General features: G+C 42.2%; 1 protein-coding gene across 1 annotated transcript; it reads right to left on the reverse strand.

Moving 5' to 3' along the window:
* Positions 1-424: 424 nt before the first annotated feature.
* Positions 425-23,679, reverse strand: LOC120850843. The gene is made up of 4 exons (XM_040223510.1): positions 23,628-23,679; positions 18,032-18,114; positions 13,685-13,780; positions 425-529 (listed from the first exon to the last, which is right to left on the reverse strand). The coding sequence occupies exons 1-4, from the start codon at positions 23,677-23,679 to the stop codon at positions 425-427; spliced, it is 336 nt and encodes a 111-aa protein (XP_040079444.1).
* Between the last annotated feature and the right edge of the window lie 273 nt (positions 23,680-23,952).

The raw sequence follows: 23,952 nt of genomic DNA on the forward strand, positions 1-23,952 counted from the left end.
GGAGAGCTTAGTGGAAGGGGAAACGCGGTCTACGAAAAGTCCCTATTGACGGCGTGACTTGATTTCACGTGGCCTTTGTTGAGGGAGGGATGGGGAGAAAGGAAAGAGGGGGGGGGGGATAGGAGTTATGTTACAGGTTAGAGAGGGAGGAGGGGGGCAGGTTTGGAGAGAGGGGTCACAGGAAGAGGCTGATGAAAGTAATAAAAAAGAAAATAAAAAAGTTAAAATAGAAACAATAAATAAATAAAAGATACAAATGCACAAAAAATAAGCTTAAAAAGATTTCGAAAAGTGTGTGAGGTTTGTCCGACATACATTCCAAGCTCCCTGGTGTTTGTCAGCATGAACAAGCTTGTCTTAATAAATGATAGATATAGAGGAACGTCAGAGGTTACTTTTTATTGATCAATCACCGTAACCAAGATTATTTCTTTCTTAAAAAATTCGAATTTTTCAAATAGCTTATATACTCTTCTTGCTTGTTCAAGTCCCAAACTACAAGCTTTCGTTCCACATCTGGAGTGCATTTCTGTAAAAAAAAAAAAAAAAAAAGAAAATGCGACACTGGTTTTATCACAATCAGAAGATAAATATTAACGTTGTAATACGTACAGCTTCTTTTTGGTACTAGAGACGTTTGTAATTGCGCAACATTTTATATATGAAAGAATATTCTATAAAAGATCCACCTTGAAATACGCGTTTAAATGTGCTTTCAACAAATGAAATTAACGTACCTGAGTGGAACCTGAGATTAAAAAGGCGGGGAAATGTTAGTTTCGGTTCTCGCACTAACAACTATCCTTTTAGTATCTGGATTGAAGCTAAAAGGATACTGTAAACGACTTATTTTTCGCGGGCTCCATGTTTCGCGATTTAGGTCAAAGCTGAAGTTTTAAAATAATTTGCAGGTTATAATTTTTGGCGACGCGGTGAATATCAATATAGATTCCAATGTGTTTATATCTTACCGGAATTGTTCGCGGGATCTATTATTCGCGAATTGTAGGCAATTCGCTAAATTGGAGAAAACTAGGTCCTCGCAAAAATTAAGTCGTTTACGTAGCCTTTTTAGCTTAAGAAGGCATGCCAAAGTTGTTGGATATTCGCCGTATCAATTTAATTATCGGTGTTCATTACCTACGAAAACTAGGTCGTTCTTTTGTCAACGTAATGGCAGTCACAGAAAAAAAAAAACATTAGAGAAAAAGCAACGGTGTTTACCCCTCAACTGAAGTACAGAACATGCGGCCACGTGATCTGAAGTCGAATATATCCCATCTGTGTTTAACAAAGTCATATGCTGGTGCTGAAAACGCACGGGGCGCGCGATGCGTCTGACTACGACCGACTGCCCCACATCCACTTTTAAGCCTCTTGTGACTGGTCACAATCGGCTGCGCAGCAGCGCCGGTTGTTCTAAGCAGTCTCAAAAGGCTTAAAAGCGGGCATTTAGCCTTCCCTGTAGTAAACAATTACAGGTGTGTGAACCCTCCTTTAGGGTTCGGCTGCTCCCGTCACTGCAGTGATTTGACGCGAGTCACTTCCTCAATACTCGTCAAAGCATTGGTTGTCACGAGTCTATGCTGAGTATTATGCACAATACTCGTGTTCAAACTATGGCCTGCATTTCAATATCTTTCTAACAAGTAGGGTTTCGTTTGTTCGGAGATGTTTTTAGGGAAGTCGCGAAGTTTTGTCGAACCTGATTTTTAGGTTGAACTTTTGGGGTTCGACTGATTCGAACCGGTTCGACAAACTTTCGAACTTTTAACCAGATTCGACCGCAATGAGGTTATTAGTACTAGGAGGGGGCACGTTGCAATATTGGTGAGGCCTAGTCATAAAAAAGTTTAAACGATTTTGTGCCCAGCGTGACCACAGATCTTTCTGACGATTGGTGCGCGTGACATGTCACGTGTGAGATGGATGGTTGATTGTAGAAGGACTCCTTGCAGGCTTGCGCGCGCTCCGTCCGGTGGGTTTTATCAGATCGAAGGCTACACTGTGGTGTATTCTAGTACCCCATAGCTAGACGAAGGCTAGCTACGGTCACGTGATGTGGTCACGTTGACGTGGTAAGTGTGGAGAGGAAGGAGGAAAATGAGAAAGAGGCGAGGCGTCAAGGGAGCATGGCTTGTGGAGGCTACGCGGCCGACGTCATGCCCTCTCCTACCCTTCTGTCCTCCTTGTTCGACCGGTTCGACTTTGCGGACAGTGTGGCCAGACCTTGATACAAACATGACTAAGTTTGGAGAATTTGTTTTACTGCAAAGGGTTATTTTAATTTTATGAACAGTTGAAATTAAAAGAAACGTATTCTAATCACTGAAAAAGTTAATAACTTATTTTTTTTTGTACTGTATTAACTGAAATAACCAATCAGTGCTTCAATTTATTCATCCCTTAGCCATCACCATACAATCCGAAGCCAACTGGCCAGCCTGTCGCGCATGCGCATAGCATGCGCGACAGGCATGCTATGCGCATGCCTGTCGCGCATAGCATGCATAGACAGGCGACAGACTGAGTCGAACCTTTCACAAGAAGTCGAAAACGTCGAACCTGGTTGAACTCGAACCTCGAGCGGTTCGCGACGCCCCTAGTTGTTTTCTCAAGAATTTCGGAGGATGTTTTTCGGAGTTTATTTTTCGCTGAAAATGCGAGGCTTGCTTTTTGTTAGATTCTCATTCCTCTGAAATTCGGAGTTTAGATTATTGTGTTCCCGATTTTTAGTACTTAAAAACAAAATGAATGAAAATCAGGTCCATGACCTGTTGCCCTGAAGGAACCTTGACGAGCTGAAAGGCAAATCCCTTTTGTCAGTAGTTCTAGATTTCAAACGAAACGGAAGTGGTATTTCCTCGTAACCGCTGATACTGTGCTCTTATAGGGTTTACTTGTAAAACACCGTCTTTTTTAAGTGACCTCGGTATTCTAAATATTCGGAGAAATCCGAATTAAAAAAAAAAAAAATTTACACACAAGTGTTTTTTTGTTTTATTTATCCGAAAACACGGAAGCCTATTCATAAGTTACTTCCCTGGTGTACGAGAACAACGAAACTAGGGCATTAAACGTTGCGTAGAAGTTTAAAAGAAAAAGAAAACGACCACTTATAGCGTTGAACTAAACCTCTTTCGAAAGTCTGCCATCTGGTAGAATCTTTGGGGTCCCTGTACAATCGCGGGCAGAGATGACACAACACAACCAAAGCTACGAGACTATGAATGCAAACCAGACTTGTGCCTATCTTAAATACTTCACTGAAGCTACTGTATTTCAAAAGCTTTTGACAGCGTTTGGTATTTTGCAAATACATTTGCTCTAGAGTCTTTGCTACTCTATTTTAAATACAATTCTGACTATCTTTTACTCACTACCTTAAATACATGTTTGAACATTGGACAAACATTTGACGCCTGAACAAACTACCGGACTGGGGATCCTCAGAGTCCAGAGCAAAGCTGTAAAAATTGCAAAATTGGAGCCAAGCGACGGAACACAGAACAGGAAACAAGGCACGAACAAAATGCAGTCGGCAAATTCCGACAAAAAACAAACGGATAGCTTCAGTATGTCCGCCTCTACGTCTTCTCTTGATCGTTTTATTATTTTTTGTTCAAGTTGTTTTTGAACAGCACGTCACACTTGGAGCTAAAGAGGTGCTAGTGACGTCATCCGGATTTTAACCTTTGTGTGAAACTGATTTAGCGGATGAATTCGATGCCAACGCTTGGTACGATCACAGTAGGGAGTTTTCGTAGATTAGGGAGTTTTCGCAGACCGCGTTTCCCCCTCCGCTATGCCCTCCGCAACGAAGAAGCCGCTACTGCGCCGGCGCGCCGATGACTTTGACTGCAGAGTTCCGGCTAGCATAGCTGGTTGCGGAGAGCGTTGCGGGACAGCGAAAATGATCTACGAAACCTCCCTATTAGGAAGTTTTAGTAGACCGTGTTTCCCCCTCCGCTAACCCTCCGCTACGAAGAAACCGTCACTGCGCCTGTGTGGCGATGGCCTTGGCTGTAGAGGTCCGGGTAGCCGAGGGGCTTAGCAGAAGGGGACACGGTCTGCTAAAACTCGCTATTAGCGAGTTTTAGTAGACCGTGTTTCCCGCTCCGCTAAACCCCTCCGCTACCCAGAACTCTACAGCCGAGGCCATCGGCACGCAGGCGCAGTGGCGGTTTCTTCACAGCGGAGGGTTAGCGGAGGGGGAAACACGGTCTACTAAAACTCTCTATTGTCTCGGGCCTTCCGCAATGTTTTCCACAACCCACTAAGAGATCTGAGACTCTGCAGGCTATTGGCGACTGCAGCGAAATCGACGCCGCGTAGCGGAAACGCTAAGAAGCTTAAGAGAGGAGGTCGTTTCAACTCTGTCGTCTTATATCGCTGCTTGGTCCGTAGGCAGCATAGAAACAAGCATCGTTTCCAGTACTTATTTTTATTCTTCCGCCGTGTCATTTCTAGGCACTGAATATAGAAGAAGGTTTCTACCGTCGTAAAATCACTTTGCTTTCACATGTAACACCGGTTTTACGCTGCAGTGAAAGAAATTTATGGTGGTCCGCGTGATGAATGAAAAAAACGACCTCCATTCGTTTGCTGTTTTGCCTGACCACAGCGAATATAATTTCTCGAGCTTTTAAAGAAAGCATTGTACTGTCTTCCAGAGCAAACGAACAAATTACAGCTTTTTAATGAGCTCGTACACGACAGGACAGATTCAGCTGGAATGTTTGTTTCATTTTATGTTGATTTCTTTTTTGGCACCATACGTTCAGCCATGTCAATCTGCAAAGGTTTTAACAGTCGAAAATATTTCATCACACAAGATAGCCGAGCTGAATGGGTATTCCCCGTTCACAACATGAATTTGAAGGATCTCATAATTCGAACAGCACATTGTACGCAGTACTACACTGTGCCGCGTTATCCGAACAGGATTTGAAAAACGACTCAAATAACACACCGTATCTAATATACAATGTCCACGATAGTATCTTCACGCCGACCGGACAGAATCTTGCTTGTTTTAGCACACGTTTTCTTTAAAAAAAAAAAGCTGCTTTTTTTCCACACCAATAAATCAAATGAGCGAACGTGTCTATTTTCTCCCGATACCTCGGACCTTACCCTATCAGCTACAGCAAAGTGATTAGGTGGTCTAGTCGGTTCAGTCTTCAAAAAGGAATAGCGCCAAAAACACAGACAAGGACGAAGAAGTGAACAAACACAAGGCGCACTCGCAACTCTTGTTTATTCGGAAACAACAATCATAATATAGGCCCACTACAACGTGTCACTCATCACCGTGTCGATACATTGCTTGTCTAATAAATTCCAACTCTTTCTTCAATAGGGCAAGTGACTCTTCTCTTATAAAATCTGCACCCTTATTCCGGATTTCAAATGCCTCATGCTGCTCTCTGCTAGTTCTATCCTGGTACCGAGCCAAAATCGTTGTCATGTAGAAGAAGCGTACATGGCCACTTGTTGCAATGAATGGCAAGATGACTTAACGGGCTGGATCGCGTGGCAGGCGCATGCTCGCAAATGCCGTCATTCACGCATCTGCCGGTCTAGCCAATATAGACAGCGCCGCATAACAGAGGTATTTCATAGACAACTCGTGAGGCACACTCAGCAATGTTAGTTTTGTGAATTTTTGCTGCTGGGTCCTGCATGGCGCCAGTTCTGTGTGATATTGTTTTTTAAAGCAGCTGCGACAATGCCATCTTAAAAGAGCTTAAATTAGGGTGAGGACTATCAATTAATTAGAAATATTATGGCTTTGTCGGTACATCTTAGAAGAGCTGGGAGATGACGGCAAGAGCAGGACTTTTAGGTATGTAGATGATTATCTTATGAGGCAGCTGAGGCATCCCTGTTGGATGCCGTTTCTGAAATGATGCCTATCTTTGGTGCATGAGCGAGCGGGCTGACGTTTGCCTTTGAGACACCCACTGAGTTACAATTTTAAGACCTTAAACCTAAATTTCTGGAAAAACACATGAGTTGGAAGTATGTTCCGAGATTCAAAAAAAGCTATATTGCCATTTGGGTCGGCTCACTCTAAGTTAGCTAAAAGGGGCATGTGAGGTCTTTTCTCAAATATGATTACCCGAGGTCGCGAAAAGCTTGTTAAAATGCCTCAGAGGAATAGAAAAACACGCTCGTGAGAGACCTAACATAAGGCCAGCGGTTATTCCATACTTGCACGTAGTATCCCGTAACTTAAAGAAAATTATCCAACGTTTCAACGATCCTCTGATTTCCTCAGTTCCAAATTAGATGGTTCGACTTCACCACAAAATCAACAGCACCCGGCAACAGTCTGGTTGTTGCAGCAAAAAGCATAAAACTAAATTTGTTGAGTGTGCCTCTGGAGTTTTCTATGAAATGCCTCTGTTATGCGGCACTGAGTATATTGGCCAGACGGGCAGATGCGTGAATGACCGCGCCCCCGAGCATGCGGCTGCCACGGAAGCCAGCCCGTCTGCTCATCTTGCCATTCATTGCAAAGGTGCCCATGTACAGAGCGCGACACAGTTAGCGCGAACAAACGATCGTCGGTCTTTCTAGTTTTTCTCTTTGAAACCAAGGGAAGTCATCCAAGTTATTATTGCTACGGAAAGAGCTCATTTAGCTCCATATTGTAAGCGGTAACATTTCGTGCTCGCTAATACTATTTAGAAGTAAAATGCGAAAATGCGCCGATGTTGTGTTTCCGATAACAGTGTCGCGATATGTACGCCTGTATACATTACATAAAGATATGGCTCGGTACCACGATAGAAGTAGCAGAGAGCTTCATGAGGCGTTTGAAATCCAGAATAAGGGTGCAGATTGCATAAGCGAAGCGTCGCTTTCCCTATTGAAGAAAGTTTGAATATATTGATCAAGCAATGGGCATCGACATGGTTACCAATGACACGTTGTTGTAGGCCTATATTGTCACGAATTTTTTTTTTCCCGAATAAACAACAGTTGCGAGTGCGCCTTGTGTTTGTTCACTTCTTTGTCCGTGTCTGTGTTTTCGGTGCTGGTACTTTTTAAAGCCTGTCAGCTATTTTTTCGCGAAGACCGAGAACATAGCCGGGAAAACTTTTCGAAGATTTTCTCCACGGGAATAATCCTCGAAGAACGCCTTGGGCCGCTTGACGTTCGCCATTTTCGTTCGTTTCCTGCGAGCACTGAGCAGGTTGAGAGTCCTGGTTTTCCCACTTTCTAACAATGGAAGATAATAAGAAAAGGGTAAACATCCTTAAGACGCAAACAAAATAAAAGTTTCGAGAAAAGCCGGCGAACTCCTACTGCACAATGCAGGTGGGGCGTCGCAATGACCAGGTTCCCACAGCTCAAGCGGGTGGCAGAAATTGTTGGCTGATAGGGGCCGCTCGAGTCGGAAAATGGCGATGGCTGGAGAACTCTCTTTTCAAAGGTCTATAGGTCAGCGCCGTGCACGCACAGTAGGGGTGTCTTCGGTCCGGGGAGCGTAACGAACCTGAGAAAACGGCCTACGAAAACTTCCTAATGAAAACTTCTCGTCAATCGCTGGTTCAAGAGGTTCTAGTCAGGGGCAAATCTAGAACTCCGTTTTTTTGTGTGTTTTTTTTTCGGGGGGGGGGGGGGGGGGGGAGGGGGGAGGGGGAGCGAAAAATTTGGGGTGGGAGGAGTCTAAAGTAGGCATAAACAGGACTCCAGTTGCGTCTTTTGTTTCAGCCGCCGCATAATCCCACTGCGCCGACGGCCCCTAGATGTGCGCCGCTGCGCCGACTTATTGGGTGGGTTCAGTAGCGCCTCCCTTGCCTCCGAACTGAGCGACTCGAGTCGGAGTCATCGGAGCGCCTACTGAACGGCAAAAAAACCCGCGGCTCCAAACCTGCTTCTACGCAACTTCCGCTTCCTCCCCTGTGCCAGACGGTCTCCGAATAAACTGGAAGCAGACCATGGCCGAGCACGATCGCTTTTATTTGACGCCGGTATTGATGAAGTCTTGACAAGGTCGTTGAAGAAAAGCAGGTGATTGTAAACGTCAGCGCTGCTGTTCGAAGCGATGCAACGCGATCGAGCCCTTCGCTTGGCGGTGCAAAGGCAGCTACATAAAAGCCGACAAAAAACGTCGTCAGCACACGCAAAATATAGAGCTCGGCGAATCTACACCGCCAGTTGCGATACTTTTATACGGCCATACGTTTGTTCTGCCCTTCGTAACGAGCTTCCTATAAAATGTATTCGTATACACACGGGAAGTTCGGCCGCGCTTGGTGATCAAGGTTTTGTCGGCCGAAGCGAGCCTCAGCCAACGTGCACCCCGATTTAGCTACGCAAACAAAACATTAATCGGTATCATGCTCTGCATGAGTGTACAACCGGCTTCCAAAGTTGCGTTCATACCCTGTCTTGCTCTGTTGAGCGCGGACAGGACTATCGTCGATATTGCCGAGTTTCCGTGCAACGGCGATCAAGACACGGCATCAAATGAACGTTGACGTTGTTTATTAGCATATTCAAACCAAACAAAACACGGTCCAATGCATTTACCGAAGGAGCCTTACCCCAAAAAGAAATTCGATCGCGTTATTCGTCTTACCTTGAGCACTTTTCATTAACAAAAGCGAGCAAACCGCACACCAGCGACAGAACCGAAGCAGCTTATCCCGCCATTTTGTTTGTTATTTTCTGTTTTTGCGCCGGAAATCGTCACCAGTTAGTAAATGACGTCATCTTTAGCTCCTTTGACTCTACGTGCACCTTGTCCAGACTCGGTGCTTCGGAGCTTGGTTCCGAAGTTCCGGAGTTACGTGCACCGGAAGTGACTTTTGGCCGTCCAGTGGAAGGAGTCAGTGACTAATTGACTCCGGGGCCAGTACTGAACGCGCCCATTGGCTCCAAGCAGTGCTTTGAAACCGCCACCGCGGACTTTAGTCTCGGTTGAAGCGTCGGAGTGGTTCTCCAAGTTCAGAGTACAAGTTTGCGACATACCCTAATTTGAACCCTCGTCCTTGAGTACCGAGCCTTCTACCACCTGGCAGGCCGGTAGTCGGTTTTATTTTGGGGCTCCCCCCATGTCAAATTGCCCTTGGAGAAGGGGGGAGGGGGGGGGGTCGAATTTGTTTGGGAGGGGGCGGCCGCCCCATCGCCCTCGCCCCCCCCCCCCCCCCCCCCCCCCCCTGGATCCGCCCCTGGTTCTAGTAGAAAAATGCATGAGCAGGTTGTCAAGCGAGCGCAGGCACACCCTTAGACAAGGAAGTTAGATCCTGCTGGCTTTAGAGTTGTAGTGACCTAGACTAGGCTTCCCCCAAAGCCCTTGTGCGCCTTTTGTGGTTTAACGTTTGCTCCCAAGCTCGTTCAAAAGCGTTTCTTTTTTCATGCGATATTATAAACCTGAGACGAACGGATGACAAAGGGACAAACACACACGTCTCCGTAACGTTAACCATATCGCATATTTAATACCTTCCTTCTAATTTCGCGGATTCTTTCATCCTCGTAATATTTGAACCAAGCTTTCCGCGAAGTGGAGGCAGTTTTTTTGAAACTATTCTTATTCTGGAATATTTACCTTCGTGGCGTCAAGAGAGTTTTCGTGGACACTCTCCCGCGTTTGCTGTGTTTCCTTTTTGACATATATTAAATTTTATTTGCCAGGCTCAAGGTACGGGTGTTCCTCCTCGGCCTTGACTGGGAGGACGAATTATTCGCCCTTGGTTGTTGATCAGCGACCGAAACTACTGTCCTCGAGTCGATGTTTCTCCTGAGCGTGCCTGTGTGTCGTTCACTCGCGTTCTGATCAACAAGTGTGGCTGTCTGAACAACTACTTCGGCTGTCACGGATATGCAACGCCGATCTACATGTGATGTCTCTCGAATCGCGGCAAGGCATATAAAGAACTTATTGCGGAATGCGCCAAGAGCCGAACCTGTCGCCAAACCAAAGAACCGCAGTTAAGATGTCTACAATACTTGAGTCTCTTTGGTTCCTAAAATCTTTTGGCACCCAGTATTGATTTTTATTTACAAGGTACCTACAGCGTCCTGTTGGCATTATTCTAGATCTTTTTCCAAATGCACTATGGTATACAATAAAATAAAAAGTTGTTGTCGTCAATACACACAACTTAAACGGGAAGGCTATCCCACTCTCTCCCTGTTTTAACAAAAAACAAGTTTCCAAAACTCTCGGTTTCGTGACTCGGTTTTATGCCGCATATCCCTAATTATTTTCAGGTAGCCTTCGAGTCCAGTAGCTAAGGCTCGTTTTGAGGGTCATGAAGCTCACAGAAAATAGTGATTTGCAGCGAAGTCTTTACTTTTTTATTCTTTTATAACCGGCTTGCAACATGCGCTTGCAAAGCATGTTTAAAAGTAATTCAATTATTTTCTGAAAGGATTTGTACTCTACTTGATATGGTTCGCTGTAAAAGTTACTTGAATGCGACACTAATTTTATTTTTTTAAATGGGCTTCTTGTACTTTATCTTAAATACTTTTGTTGCGTATTTGGCAGAACACTAATGCAACACGCAGTGCAAAAAGCGCAACGTCACGGTCGTTGTCTGCCAGAGCGTATGCTATTGCCGACTAAACTAATGAAGCGCATCGCAAGCATGCACCGTGACATTGCGGTTTGAATATGTGCGTTTGTGCTTTTGTTTCAACTTTCTTCCAGTTTTAGATTTGCACGTTCAGGGCTGTTCGTTGCTTCGTCGTTGCTCAGTGGTGCCGGCCTCCTAACAATCGACACGTGACTTTCAAGAAGGTCTATAACACCGCGAAAAACACGCCTGTTTGTGAGTGTCGTCGCATGCGAGTGTAGCTAGGGTAGCACATGGGCTACTAAGCTGGCGTAAAGGGAAAATTTTCGAACCCAAATACCGTCCTTCTGAGTAGAGCGCGTTGGGATAGCGCAAGAACTTCAGAAATAATGAAACATAAATAAAAAAAACACACTGACAGTACGTCTTACCAGATACACTGTCCGTGTTCTTTCCTTAGATGTTTCGTTATTTCTGTTTTTTTACAAATATCGTTGCACGAACCCTTTACATGCTATTGTAGTGGCTCTACAGATAATATTCCTTTTTTTAATCTTGCTCCCAATTTCGCTGAAACCACAATCAACTTTCGTGCAGATATTAAAAAGTAAAACAGTTTTGTTATATTAAGAATGCATCTCTCGAGTCTGGGCAGCTCCTTTATCAAGCATATCAGATACTTTACGGTCGCGCTTCGGTTGGACGACAATACGCTTCCTCACGTTGCTCGTGGAGAGTAATCTGGCAAATTTACATTGATCGCTATAAATTTGTGAGAGTAAAGAAGGACACAAAAGTAAAAAAAAATTAATTCGTATCTTTTTGATAAAAAAACAAAAGCACAATCTCTTTTAATTTTTTTTTTAACTCGCTGCTACCGCGCATAATCAGATACTGACTCGCGCCTACAAAACAACCGTAACTCGTGCATGATCAAATACTGCAGTGCTGCTTTATCCTTGATGCAGATATTACACGGTCGCGCCTTCCGGACGGGCCCCCGCGACCTGGCCAAGAGAAACACCTAGGCATATTCTAGCAAACTACCTGGCCGGACAGGACGTGACTTTTGAGAAGAAATTTGCCTCATCAATAGGCTTAAAAACAGACGGTATTACACCTGGCAATTGTCGCTCAATCTTTGCCTACCAGTTTTTGACATGAGGGTCATCTGGACACTATACTCACTGAGGGGTTTTAGGTATTATGGCCGAATTATCGAGTTCTGGGTACGTTGGTGGGATTCATTCTACAAGCTGGTTATCTTTTTGTAGTCGCCGTGATCATGTAGATATAGGTGTAATATAAGAGGTGTTTATGGTTCTCGTGAAATATCTGGCATACCAGTTTTAAAGTAGCTGCATAGTTTAACTTTTTATACTACCTCTGCACCACCTGTTCACTGATTTATAGGGGATTATGCGTTCATCCTCATGCAATAAAAAAAAAGAGACGACGGTGTGTATCTTAACCAGTGAGCCCGATGGAATTAAATATGGTATGTCAGATATTGAAAGTATAGTTTACGTGTAAACCCTGCACAGAATTAGACAGGACCAATCATTTTCACCCCTGGTAGTGCCAAACACATTACAATGCAGTTGTGCCCGTTACCGAAAAAAGTAACGAAATAGCGTTACTCGTTAGTTTGGTAAAAAGTAACGCGTTATCGAGCTACGTTACTCTTTTACAAACGTAACGATATACCGTTACCGTTACTTTTCAAAAATAACGAACGTTACTTTTACGTTACTTTTGTGTTCGAGTACATATGTCTGGCAGAGATGTATGATAAGCCTCCTTAACAAGCTCGGATAAAGATAGAAATGTACAGAGTGGTTTCATAGTGTTTTGACGCGAGAAGCAGCTTGATTTTCGGCATGCAGAATAGGCATTGAAACTGTAAATTACTTGATTCTGTCTCCTTTAGTTGATACATTTCATTCAGACCTGCTAACCTTGGCGACGGAGTTTCGTTATTCATGCCCATCTCACGCACTGAATGAGTCGGAGATGTTAGTCAATCGGCTTTTATAAACTACAGCAGGCGAACGGGGACTGCTGGAACACAACCAGCCAACCAACACCCCTCATCTGTACGCCGGTTTTCGTAACAGACCGGTTCATACTAGTACCAGAGACTGATTTACTTCACTATTTGGAACGGGACACCGGTTACCAGCACACTGACTATGATCACTTGCTGCCTTTTACCAGCAGTAGCTCTTAGCGTTTCTGTGAAAAAAAAAAAAAAAAAGGTTTCGTGTTTGTAAGTTTTTTTTCCAGGTATTTTTTTTATCATGACCTTAGGAAATTAAAGACTAATCAAGCGAAAGATTCCGTCTGCAAAAGTGGTTCAGTAACTTTCGGGCAGCGAGGGGGAGAGCGAGGGTAAAAAAATTCCACACAGGGTGTTTGTTTCTTTTTTTTTTTTTTTTGAAACTAGAGAAATGAGCAAATCGCTTCGCAACCAGTTGTCCACTGTTGTAAACAAATGTCTCTCCCCCCCCCCCCCCCCCCCCCCCGCTGTCCACCTCTGCTGCACAAAGCAGAGGGGGAAGAGGAGGGAGGGGAGGGGGCTGTAACGCAGTCGTTCGTTCAAGCTTTGTGGGTGGTGACACTATGAAAAAAAAGAAAAAGGAGGATGAACGGAATTAGCTGGTAGCCGCAGGATTTTTTGGCCTTCAAGAAGTGAGCTTTTTTTTTTTTTTTTTAACTTTACTCTGACGGATGCTGGTTCCGTGAAGCGATAAGCTGGTGCAGGATTTTGAGACGAGCATGTGCAGGATTTCACCAGTTTTGGTCAAAAGTAACGAGTAAAGAGTAACGAAATTCGACAGCCGATACCGCAAAAAAGTAACGGAAATACTTTACTCGTTAGTCATTCAGAATACTAACGAGTACGTTACTGCGTTAGCGAAAAATGTAACGCGTTACCAGTAACGTCATTAAAAGTAACGCGTTACCTCCAACACTGTTACAATGCCAGAAAAGTTTGATACTGATCTGCCATGCTACCCTCAGAAAAGTAAAGGAGAATTATCAACAACTTTATTTTTTATGCACTAGCCGGGGTGTCGCTTCAAGGTTACCTGTGAGAAAAAGAAGCGCCCAGGCGCCAAAAAGCTGTCCTGGTGACTTACCACTTCACCGTTCGAGCAAACCCCTTCTGGCAACTTCGGCCGTTGTCCATTTTCGCATATAAGGGTGCAGTTCTTTGGATCATAGGTATTGTAATACTGAAATGCATCGGCATAATGTCACGAATAAAATTGTGTAGTGTAAATATGTAAGTACAATCTTTAAAACTTGAAAAAAAATCGAAAACACAAAGTACATTAACTGGCGTCGCTTACGTCAATCTTGTTATAACAACGTTATCTAGATCTAGGGCAACGCTAACTGCTGCTGCTGCGGTTCTCTCTCTTGAACACAACGGCAGCTATCGGTACAGTTATTGAGGGGGCGCTGCTGACTACTGCGGGTGTCTGAACCCGAGGGTAAGTAGCCAGAGCTGAGATTTGTAGGAGACCTGACCGTGTCCATGTATAGAATGTACGTGGTCAATTCTGGCCGATTCCGCTCATCACACGTCAGCCTTGCCTGTCGCTCTATTTAACTTTTTCTCAACACAGTGTTCCCCAGAAGTAGGCATTTACACATTCCTTAACAATATTAACTAAATTTCCTTACTCGTTACTCGAACAAAAAGTAACTTAAATTTAGAACTGTGCTAAGAAAACTTATCGGAAATACGGAAACACGTCCTATCTCATGAGAGCGCGCTGTCCTGGCGCCAGTCGAAGAACTGCTCTATGACGTAGCGCTCAGGGAAGAAACCCGGACAGTTGGGACCGCTGGCTAAATGATGAAATCACCGCTGAACTGCAGAAAACACAGCAATTTCGGCATTGAGGTAATCTACGCTTTTAGCCACCCCCTTATTCATCGTGTATATATGTGACTACAGAAATCGTCAATGTATATATGGCTCCTTCAGTAAAAACCTCAAATACTGAATCGATAACGCAATCAGTGATAGTTTCAAAACGCGCATACACCTCTTCGTGAAAAAAGGTGGCGATATGTAAAAAGGTGGCCATAGGCGATAGGATTGGCTGGCCGGAAAGATGGCTAACTTTGGTCACGGTAAAGCCGCGATTTCGACCTTGGGCGAGCGGCCTCCCCTGTTTGCACTGTTCCGTTGAGCTCTTAAGTTATGACGTACTTATACAACTGCCGTCAGCATCGCACTCCTATGAGATCAGACACCGTTCGCGTGTTCCGGTTAAGCTTGATGAGCACAATGCGTTACTTGGGAAAACAAAGGAATCGCGTTACTTTCTCGCTCCTCTGGATGCGTCTTTTTCCGGAAGCAGTAGCTGCCTTCCATGCTTTTTGTCGATAATAATTTGTCGCTTTTTGAACCAATCGTGGGCATAACAAATTCACAGATCAGTTTTACCTGATAGAATGCCTACCCCGTTCAACCTCATACAATTATTCGCTTCACCTGACACGAGCGCCGTGTATTTTATTTCTGAAAACATGCTTGCGCTTATAGAGACAAGAGGGAAGAAAGGACAACACACTGTGGTAACGTAAACTGTATACTTCTCGGAAATCTACGGGAATACATACTATACGCCATCACACCACTCAACCAGATCCGTACCCCACTGCTGTTCGCAAGAAGTGTGTCTCATTAGCTGCGAAGCCACGCTGACGCATTCGTCCTCAAAACTTTTGATTTAGTTCTTTTTAAACATCGGAGTTAAAAAACAGCGCGGAAAGGCGAGGACCAGACGAAGAAGTAACACGGACGCAGCGCTGTGTCCGTGTTACTTCTTCGTCTGGTCTTTGTCTTTTCGCGTTGCTTTTTAATTCCGAAGTATGTACCAACTCACCCAAGCCTCAACTTCAGCTTCGTTCTTTTTAATCAATTCACTCGCCGTTCTTTTTAAGCGTGTCGTGTTAGATTCCGGAGGGAGGGACGAGAACGCAGGAACGTCAAGCCAGGGTAGTGTTTTAGATGATATAATTAAAAAGATGAGAAGATGAATGGTAGCTCTCGGCTCAACCAGACCGAGCGTTCCTCTGGTCGCGCGCCGCGCCTGGTCCCGTGCTCCCCTTTTTATATGCGATCCGTTGATGCACGTCAAGGCTTGCGCTGCCTTCGCTCCGATTGATTAGTAGAGCGGGAGGTGGTAGCGACAGCAATTTGGCTGCAGCCAGTTGTTCAGGATGGCGCGAATCGTTCGATGGTAGTTGATGAAGAAGTAGTCTCGCGCCGTGGCATGCTTGCGGATGGTAAGTGCCCGGGTCCTGTGGTCTGCTGTACAGGTCAGTGGTCCACAGTCTTGCATCCGAAGTCATCTAGATGCATCAACATATAGCCATATCGATGCCTGCTGACGTTTTGGTACGCGTTTTGCTAATGCTGTTAAATCTAAAAAATGGTCTGGCGTAGGCCTTGAGATGGTTCCAAATATTTTGTTTTTGTTTTAATTATATGCAGAGTCTCTGGCACGTTTGTGACGTTAATAATTAACACTTCGTTTGTCACCAGTGAGGTTTCGAATGATTGACTCTTAGCACGTGCCATCCTTGTCTAGATGAGACCCGTTATCGCTTACAACTATCATCCCATTTCTCTCACTTGTGCCTGTTGCGAACTAACAGAGCATATCATTTCCAACTTTATTTCTTTCTTTTCGGAAGAAAATAACCTTCCAACATTGTTTCAGAACGGGGTTTTCCACCACAACTCAGTTTTTCACCATGGTTCACGACTACGCTGCTAGTCTCGATAAATCTAGTGAGGTAAACGTTATATTGTTGGACTTCAGTAAAGCCTTTCAGAGGGTCCATCATGAAAAATTAGTATTTAAATTAAAAAATGTTGGCATTTTGATTGGTGTTGTTAAATGGATTAAATTATACATACAAGGACGTAAACATTTCGTTCATAATAGTGGGGATTTTTCAAATGGGTTGCGTCTATCTTCGGGCGTACCCAAGGGCAGCGTTCAGGGGCACCTTGTTATTTCTAATTTACATTAATGACATTGTGTCAGTTATCGATGAAGGTGTGACCATTATACTTTTTGCGTAGGATTTTGTTTTGTTCAATCATATAACTAGCTTATCTGACCAGTATGCATTAAAATCTTTAGTTTCAATAATTGCAGATTGGTATGTCGAATGGCAAATAAAATTACAATCAGAAAGGACTGTTTCACTACGGGATACCAACAAAAAAATTCCACTTTTGTTTATTTACGATGTCTGTAGCTCCCCTTTGCGCAAAGTTTCGGAGTATAAGTATCTAGGCCTGACGATTTCTAAAACTCTCTTATGGGATAAACGCATCGATAACATCTGCTCATTCGCATTTCGTACACTTTGTTTCCTTAGGCGCAAAGTAAAAAAAACACCATCTAGCGTCAGAATTTTAGCTTATAACACTTCTGTGCAATCGAAACTTGAATACGCCAGCCTTGTCTGGGATTCTTTCGTTAAAAAGAACATTTCGAAGCTGGAAATGATTCAAAGGCGCGCGGTCAGATTTTTCTATGGAAAATTTAAAAGATTAGACTCTCCATCGCACCTTATGAAAACGAAGGGCATAGCTGCACTTGAGCTGCGCGGGAAGCTGTCCAGGCTAAAATGTTTATTGCTTATTATACGAAACAATGCACTACTTGGCACGCATAATCACAACATCCCGTTAATGCAAACAAACTACGAGGAACCATAATGAACATTTAATAACACCAATTTTTGCAAGCACTAATCGTTTCAAATTTTTTTCTTTCCCCACACCATCTCTGGATGGAACTCTACCTTCTAACGTTTTTGAGGATAACGATTTTTGTTATGCCATTGATAGTTATTTTTCTTAGATGTGCTTACTTCCTCCGTATAAAATATCTTGCATGTTACTGTTTTCCCGTCCCTCCCCGGTATTGCACTTATTGGTATATGCTTCGAATATGTATATCCGTCTGTTTTATTGTTGGCTTCAAACCTGCTTACTTCTATTTTACTTGTTATTTCCACTCCCGCTTAAGCCAGTCTCTGGCCTGCAGTACGTTTTAGATTAAAAAAAAAAGTTCGCGTGATCTATTATTAAAACATATTTATTTCTGGCCTAGACATTTCCTGCCACGCGTCAACGAGATCTGCTTCGCGAAACTTTTTGAACGTACAACAAACAGGTTCCTGTGCTCCCTCGGACAGCATATCGGTATTTTTCGGAAGGATGTATTTTCTCTTAATTGCTCCTATATTTGTGCAATGTGTCGCGAAGGTGCTAGCATTGTATGCATGCTATAACATATTGGTGGTTTCCACACGAGACGCACGTATTTGATAAAAAAACTTTTTAAACAATCAATAGTTTTTACTAGTAATGATGTTACTTTGGATTATCTAATAAAAAATATCTACTTTGTGTTTGATTGTTTTTCATGTATGGAAAAACTCACAGTGCCTAGCGATCCGCATTTTGCATCTCCACCTTGGTTAAGATAGCCCTCGCAATTGCTGATATATTGGGTACCAGACACCGCTGAAACAAAAATATTTCAAATTAAGGTACGATTTCGCTGGATCACGTCAAAAGCTTACTTTAGAAATAAGCACGCAGACCATTTTATTTTAGCTTTTTGTATTCTTAATTTTATTTTACCGTTACCGTCAGCTTCAAATCAAATCAAATAAAATCCTTTATTTTATTTATTTATTTATTTATTGATCTCCGATTGGAGATTTTGTAAGGGTGGGCAACAATCATCACTGGCAATACAGTGAGAGAAAAATCAACTCAAGAATTAACAGAGTCAGCACTATGCATATTGCAACATTCAAAATGTCAACACTTACAGGTCTACATAGAAAAGGAAATTTAACATCATAATACCTATCAGGTTTGCACAGCAGAGTCCACCGAGTACGAAGCAGAAACATTCAAGAAAAATTGCGATAAAGTTCGCGTAGAAATAAGGCATATTCGGTTTCTCTATTTTGAGAGGAAAAACAAAGAAAAAAGCAACCGAACAGTTGCTTGACAGGTCTCCATATCCCCTCAGCCGCAGTAAAGACGAAACACACAAAAAAGAAATGGTATATGTAATTATTCGTTTCAAATAAAAAAAAGCAATGAAAATGACCACACGTTATGCACCCACACTAGCGTTGTAGCCTCAACAAAAAATAATAGCAAATGTTTGTTTACCAGAGACCAAAAGTTTCCTCAAACGATTGAAGACACGCTGAAGAGTATTTCGCGACATCTGCTTTTCATAATTTGTTCTGGATTGCGGCACTAACCACGTATCTGCGCTGCGTGTACCATAAATCGTTTCTCTAACTGTAAGCTGGAAAATAGACAGAAATACATTGTCTTCGTGATGAAAAGACTTTTTATAGGTGATGCAAAGTTTATATAATACGCACAACCTTTTTTGTAGAATTTGTATCTGCTTAAGATTTGTGGACGTTCTATTTCCCCAAACCATAAAGCAGTAATTATAAGGCACGTAAAATATAGAATTATATATAAGAAGCATTGCTGACATTGGGAGTATATAACACCTACGACCTTTGAGAGTTTTGACATGTATAATGCACCATTTCATGCCATAACATGTATTGATCAAATATTACACCCAAAACTCTAACACTTTGGACTATATCTATATTATGGATACCAAGCAAGAGAGTGGAGGCATGAAAGAAATTTGTATTTCTTGCCCTAAAAAGAACGGCTTTAGTTTGACCACAATTAATTTTTCAAGGAATTAAACACTGACCAAGTATTTCATTCATCAAGAAATTTAGTCGCGGTACTTATGAACTGCCCAGTATCCGTACCCGAAAAAATACACTCCTATCATCCGCGTAGATAATAAAACGTACATTCTCATCAATATTTACTATGTCATTGACATACAAGTTAAAAATAAGTGATCCCAAAATACTACCTTATCGCACTCCAGTTGTTAATGGTTGAAATTAAGATCGCTTTTTATATATTTAAACGAACTGGTAGCGATACTGAAGACAACTTTTAACTATACTTAGGGCTCTACCAAGCACACCGTACATATAAAGCTTTTAAAGCAAAGTATTATGATTGAGGCGGTCAAAAGCCTTTGAAAAGTCTATAAATACTCCAAGTGTTAACAGTTTATTTTCTGTTGCTCTAGACAAACTCCTTTTGTTTTAATAATGCAAGTTCTGTAGATCTACCTTTTCTAAATCTATATTGCCAGTCGGTAAGAATAAAATATTTGTCACAAAAAACTATTCAACTTCTTATGAATAATCTTTTCTAGTCCTTTAGAAAATAATGGTAGAACAGACACTGGCCTAAGATTTCCCAAGTTGTTTTTCCCCCACCATTGTACAGTACCGTCATCTTTGCCACCTGCATGTTTGTTTTGTGGTAAAGTTACATTCTCTAGTGGCAGATTAGAAATATACGTCAGACAGGGTGCAATGCACCGCAATACATATTTTCTAGGTTTAATTTAAGGTCATATCTATCAGTGCTCTTAATATTCTTTAAATTTAGAAAAACTGAGTAAACTTCATCTTGGTCACTTGGAAACAAAAAGAGACTATGAGAAATACTCTGCACATATCTAGAAACACAACCATAGTGCACACTTTGGACAGGGTTAACATAATACTCATTGAATCTTTCTGCTAAAATCGATCCCTTGAAGTTAACACCTTCGATTTCCATTTCTGTGATCCAATGTCAATACGATCCTTGCTTAACTAAGCCATTCAAATTCTTCCAGACAACATCTGGTCGCTTAGTACCTAGAAATAAATTGTTAAAATAAGCACGTTTAGCTTGCCTTAAATTCTTTGTTGACTGATTTCGTTCCTTTTTAAATTTAGACATTATACTTTCGTCTTTAGTGTGCACGAATTGATGGTAAAGAGCATTTTTTATTTATCGTTCTTAATATTTCTAATAAAATCCAAGGTTCACGAGAATCGTTGAAACATTTTGCAAGTTGTAAGGAAAACAGTGGTCGTACACCATTCCAAACTGTTCAAGAAAACAGTCAAACGCTTCATCTGCCGACACGCTGGACAGTACCGCACCTTAGTTTACACGATTTAAATTGTGTTCAAAAATTTCATGCGTTTAGCGCTTATATTCCTGGAGTATACTTCCGGACCATGAGTTTCTTTTAAGTTAAATAACTCACATTAGAAAGTATAAATATCGGAAGGTGATTATTAATTGTTTCTCCAACTACTCCGGCAATGGACCTTTTTCACATACCGACGGCATTAGGCGGTGGCTGCACGAACTAAAAATCGAGGAATCGACCTACCTGCGCCACCAGTTTCTTCGCTCTCTGAGCTGCGGCGTGTGCCCAACACGACTTTAGAGAGGGGGCATCCGTGGCGTCCACCCAAACATTGTGTTTTTCTTTCCGTCCACTTTCTTTTCTTTTTTGTGTGTAACACGATTATAAATATATATACATATGCTACAATTACGTGTTCTAATCGCTGATCCACAGCCTCCCTCCAAATTCCCTCGATTTGTCGTGCCTACTTCCACCGCTTGGCATCGGGCACTCGCGCATGCGCAGTCCGCTTTTCGGAAAAGGTCTATTACTTTCGATGCAAAAAGGTTTGTTAAAAATAAGTTTCGTAACGCCTCTTGTACAGGTGTTACACGAGTAGGTTGAAGAATAACATTGGACAACTCATACGATTAATATAAAGTTATCAGTTCTTATTTATGATGAGAGTTCGCATCCCAGCCACAAGAGGCTCATTCCAATCTCGTGTGTATTTTTAATGAAATTCATTAACAAAACCAATGCCTCATTTTTAAAGCATGAGATGCTTTTAAAGGTGCACTCCGATCCCAAATATTTGTCCGTCCGTCCATACATTTTCCGTTAAATTTACAACGAAAGTGGCGTCATATGACGTCACCTGACGTTACGTGACCCATTGACCTCTTCCACAAGGGCGCCGCCATCTTGAATATCGTCACCACCAGTATGGACGAAAAAGTTGTTTTGCCAGTAGAATACTTTTAGGATATCGGCGTAGCTGTCACCAATCCTCGTTTCGCCTCCATTCTATTTTTTGTTGCTATTTTCAGGTTGTAATGTTTTATTATTGTTTCGTCGCCCATCCCGGATATGCATACCACGCGGCTGGGGACGTGAGTGAAGGGAAAAGTTATATACACCTCTGGGAAATTGACGGCACGTGACCTAGACGTCAACTCTGTTTTTCCACTAAATTTAGTGGAAAAATTCACGTCTTGCGACCAAAAAATTAATTCAGTTTTCCCTCTAAATTTAGCGGAAAATTCACGTCACGTTACCTATGCACCAATTAGTTACCCGCTAATTTTAGCGTAAAAATTCAAGTCTCACTATCTAGACACTGGCCAATCCAGTTTTCGCTCTAAATTTAGCTAAAGAAATCGACGTCACAAGGTTTATGCAACTATTCAGTTTCCCCTTAATTAAGCGAAAAAATATGTGACGTGACACACCCATTCCCTCACACATTCTCACCAATACACTATAATGCATTTTATGCATTAAAGGAATTTAAAGGTAAAGGAAGCTTCCAATATTATCTTTTTATTAAAAATGTATGAACTTTGATTGGTCAGAACCGTCTTTCTCATTTGATCACCAATATCATTGTTTTTATTTTATATTAGGGATGCCCCTGCTAATCTATGCACTTTTTATTTATTTCTAAAAGGGAACTCCCGTTTTTAAAGGGTAAGTCCTGTACATTTTCTTCATTATATTCTTACGAATGTTTTTAGTCAAGAAAGTTTCCCCGATATACAATATGTCAGTTTTTTTTCCCGATACCTTCTGTACTCTTTTAGATATCCCATATTTTTGTTTCGGATATCTATGGCAAATCCAAAACTACCAGCACGAGCATGATGGCAATCCTTGCGATCAGCTGCATGGCCATCGTGTCACGTAAAGTTCGTACCGCTGTAGCGTACAACGTACGACTGGCATCTTTTCAAAAGCTGTTCCGATCAGTCAGGTAAGATGCTACGGCTCTTTTACTGCTTTGCTTTGCAGTAATCAAACATCTACCAAGTAGTAATCCACATTCATAAAGTTGCCGGCCGAAAAGCGAGTCCACCTTCTGTGCCGTGTTTGTGCAGGTAGAAAGGGACTGATGTGCGTTGTTTTGTCGCTTTGGATGACTCTGGTTTTGACTTCCTTTATTTCGTTCATCGTTCTTTTATTGTGCACGTGAATTTTTTATGTTTCACTTGTCCGAGTTACGTGAGTTTCCTTTCTCTGTTGAACGCTCGTTTTGTGTGTGCTTCCTGAAAGGTGTCACCGTGAATGGGGCGGGGCAGGGTGGTTGTCGCCTCGTCAGGCATGCCGTTGCCTATTGTGACGACCCACAGACAACTGCACTACTCATCATTTGGCTGAATAAAACTTTGTTTTGGTTTGTTTTTTTGCAGCACCGCCCATCACGTGTATATTTTTTTTAATAACCTTGTTTATTTTTTGGTCCAGATTTCAAGATAGCAACACCCTGGAGAATCGCAACCGCCTCTTTACGGCCTCTAAACAAATAAACTTTTTCGAACTCATGTATTAGACGAGCGATTATCAGTTTAACAGTGTAGGGTGTGTGAGACTGTAATGTTATTGCTACACCGGCATGTTTTATTTTATAAGCATATTAACAGTATTTGTTACTACATTGTCAGACACATGACGTTCTAAAGCCTTGCTCGAAATGAATAACGGGGGAATTAAAAAACACTGTGCCACCAATCAAAAAAGTAAAAAAATAGGAATAAAATTAACAAACATAGTCTAGAGAAAAATCACAAAGAAAATATATTTCACAATCTAAACCCCAACAGACGAAAAAATAAAATAACGAATAAGAAAATACAAAATATTGTCTTGTCTGTTAGTTTCTTTTTTTTTTTGTATCTCATGGTTTGCATTACGATGTTTCCTAGCCATCTCGACTGCATACGTTCGCTTCTTTGTATTTGCTCGATTTATAATTTTTAACCAGACTTACCGCTTAGAACTGCTGATAGAATATGCACCACGGCGAAAATAGCGAGCTTCATTTTGCTTAATGGCAACGTCCTATTGAAAGAGAAACAATCATATAAATATAGCCTAAGAACTCAACAACTCAACTTTTTCGCGAAATATAGAGGAAACGTCTTACGGTCGCTTAAGCAGAGCGCTGTATCACCGTTGTATGTATATTCTGCAGAAAGTATTGTGTATCCGTCTACTTATTCTGAAAAAAAATGCCCACATCATAATCCCTCAGAAAAGTATTTCTAATACATAAAAGTAAACACTGTTGCAAAATGAATAAAACTCATTTGACA

This window comes from Ixodes scapularis, unplaced genomic scaffold (genome assembly GCF_016920785.2).
Source record: "Ixodes scapularis isolate PalLabHiFi unplaced genomic scaffold, ASM1692078v2 ptg000500l_1__unscaffolded, whole genome shotgun sequence".
In the NCBI taxonomy this organism is placed as follows: domain Eukaryota; kingdom Metazoa; phylum Arthropoda; class Arachnida; order Ixodida; family Ixodidae; genus Ixodes; species Ixodes scapularis.

Excerpts from the sequence above, each read along its gene's own strand:
- LOC120850843 (XM_040223510.1), bottom strand. The coding sequence starts at position 23,679 with ATGAAGCTCGCTATTTTCGCCGTGGTGCATATTCTATCAGCAGTTCTA. Across the intron at positions 13,781-18,031 it reads AATGCGGATCGCTAGGCACT|TATTACAATACCTATGATCC; the intron begins GTGAGTTTTTCC and ends GATGCATTTCAG. Across the intron at positions 530-13,684 it reads TTTGCTCGAACGGTGAAGTG|AAATGCACTCCAGATGTGGA; the intron begins GTAAGTCACCAG and ends TTTTTTTTACAG.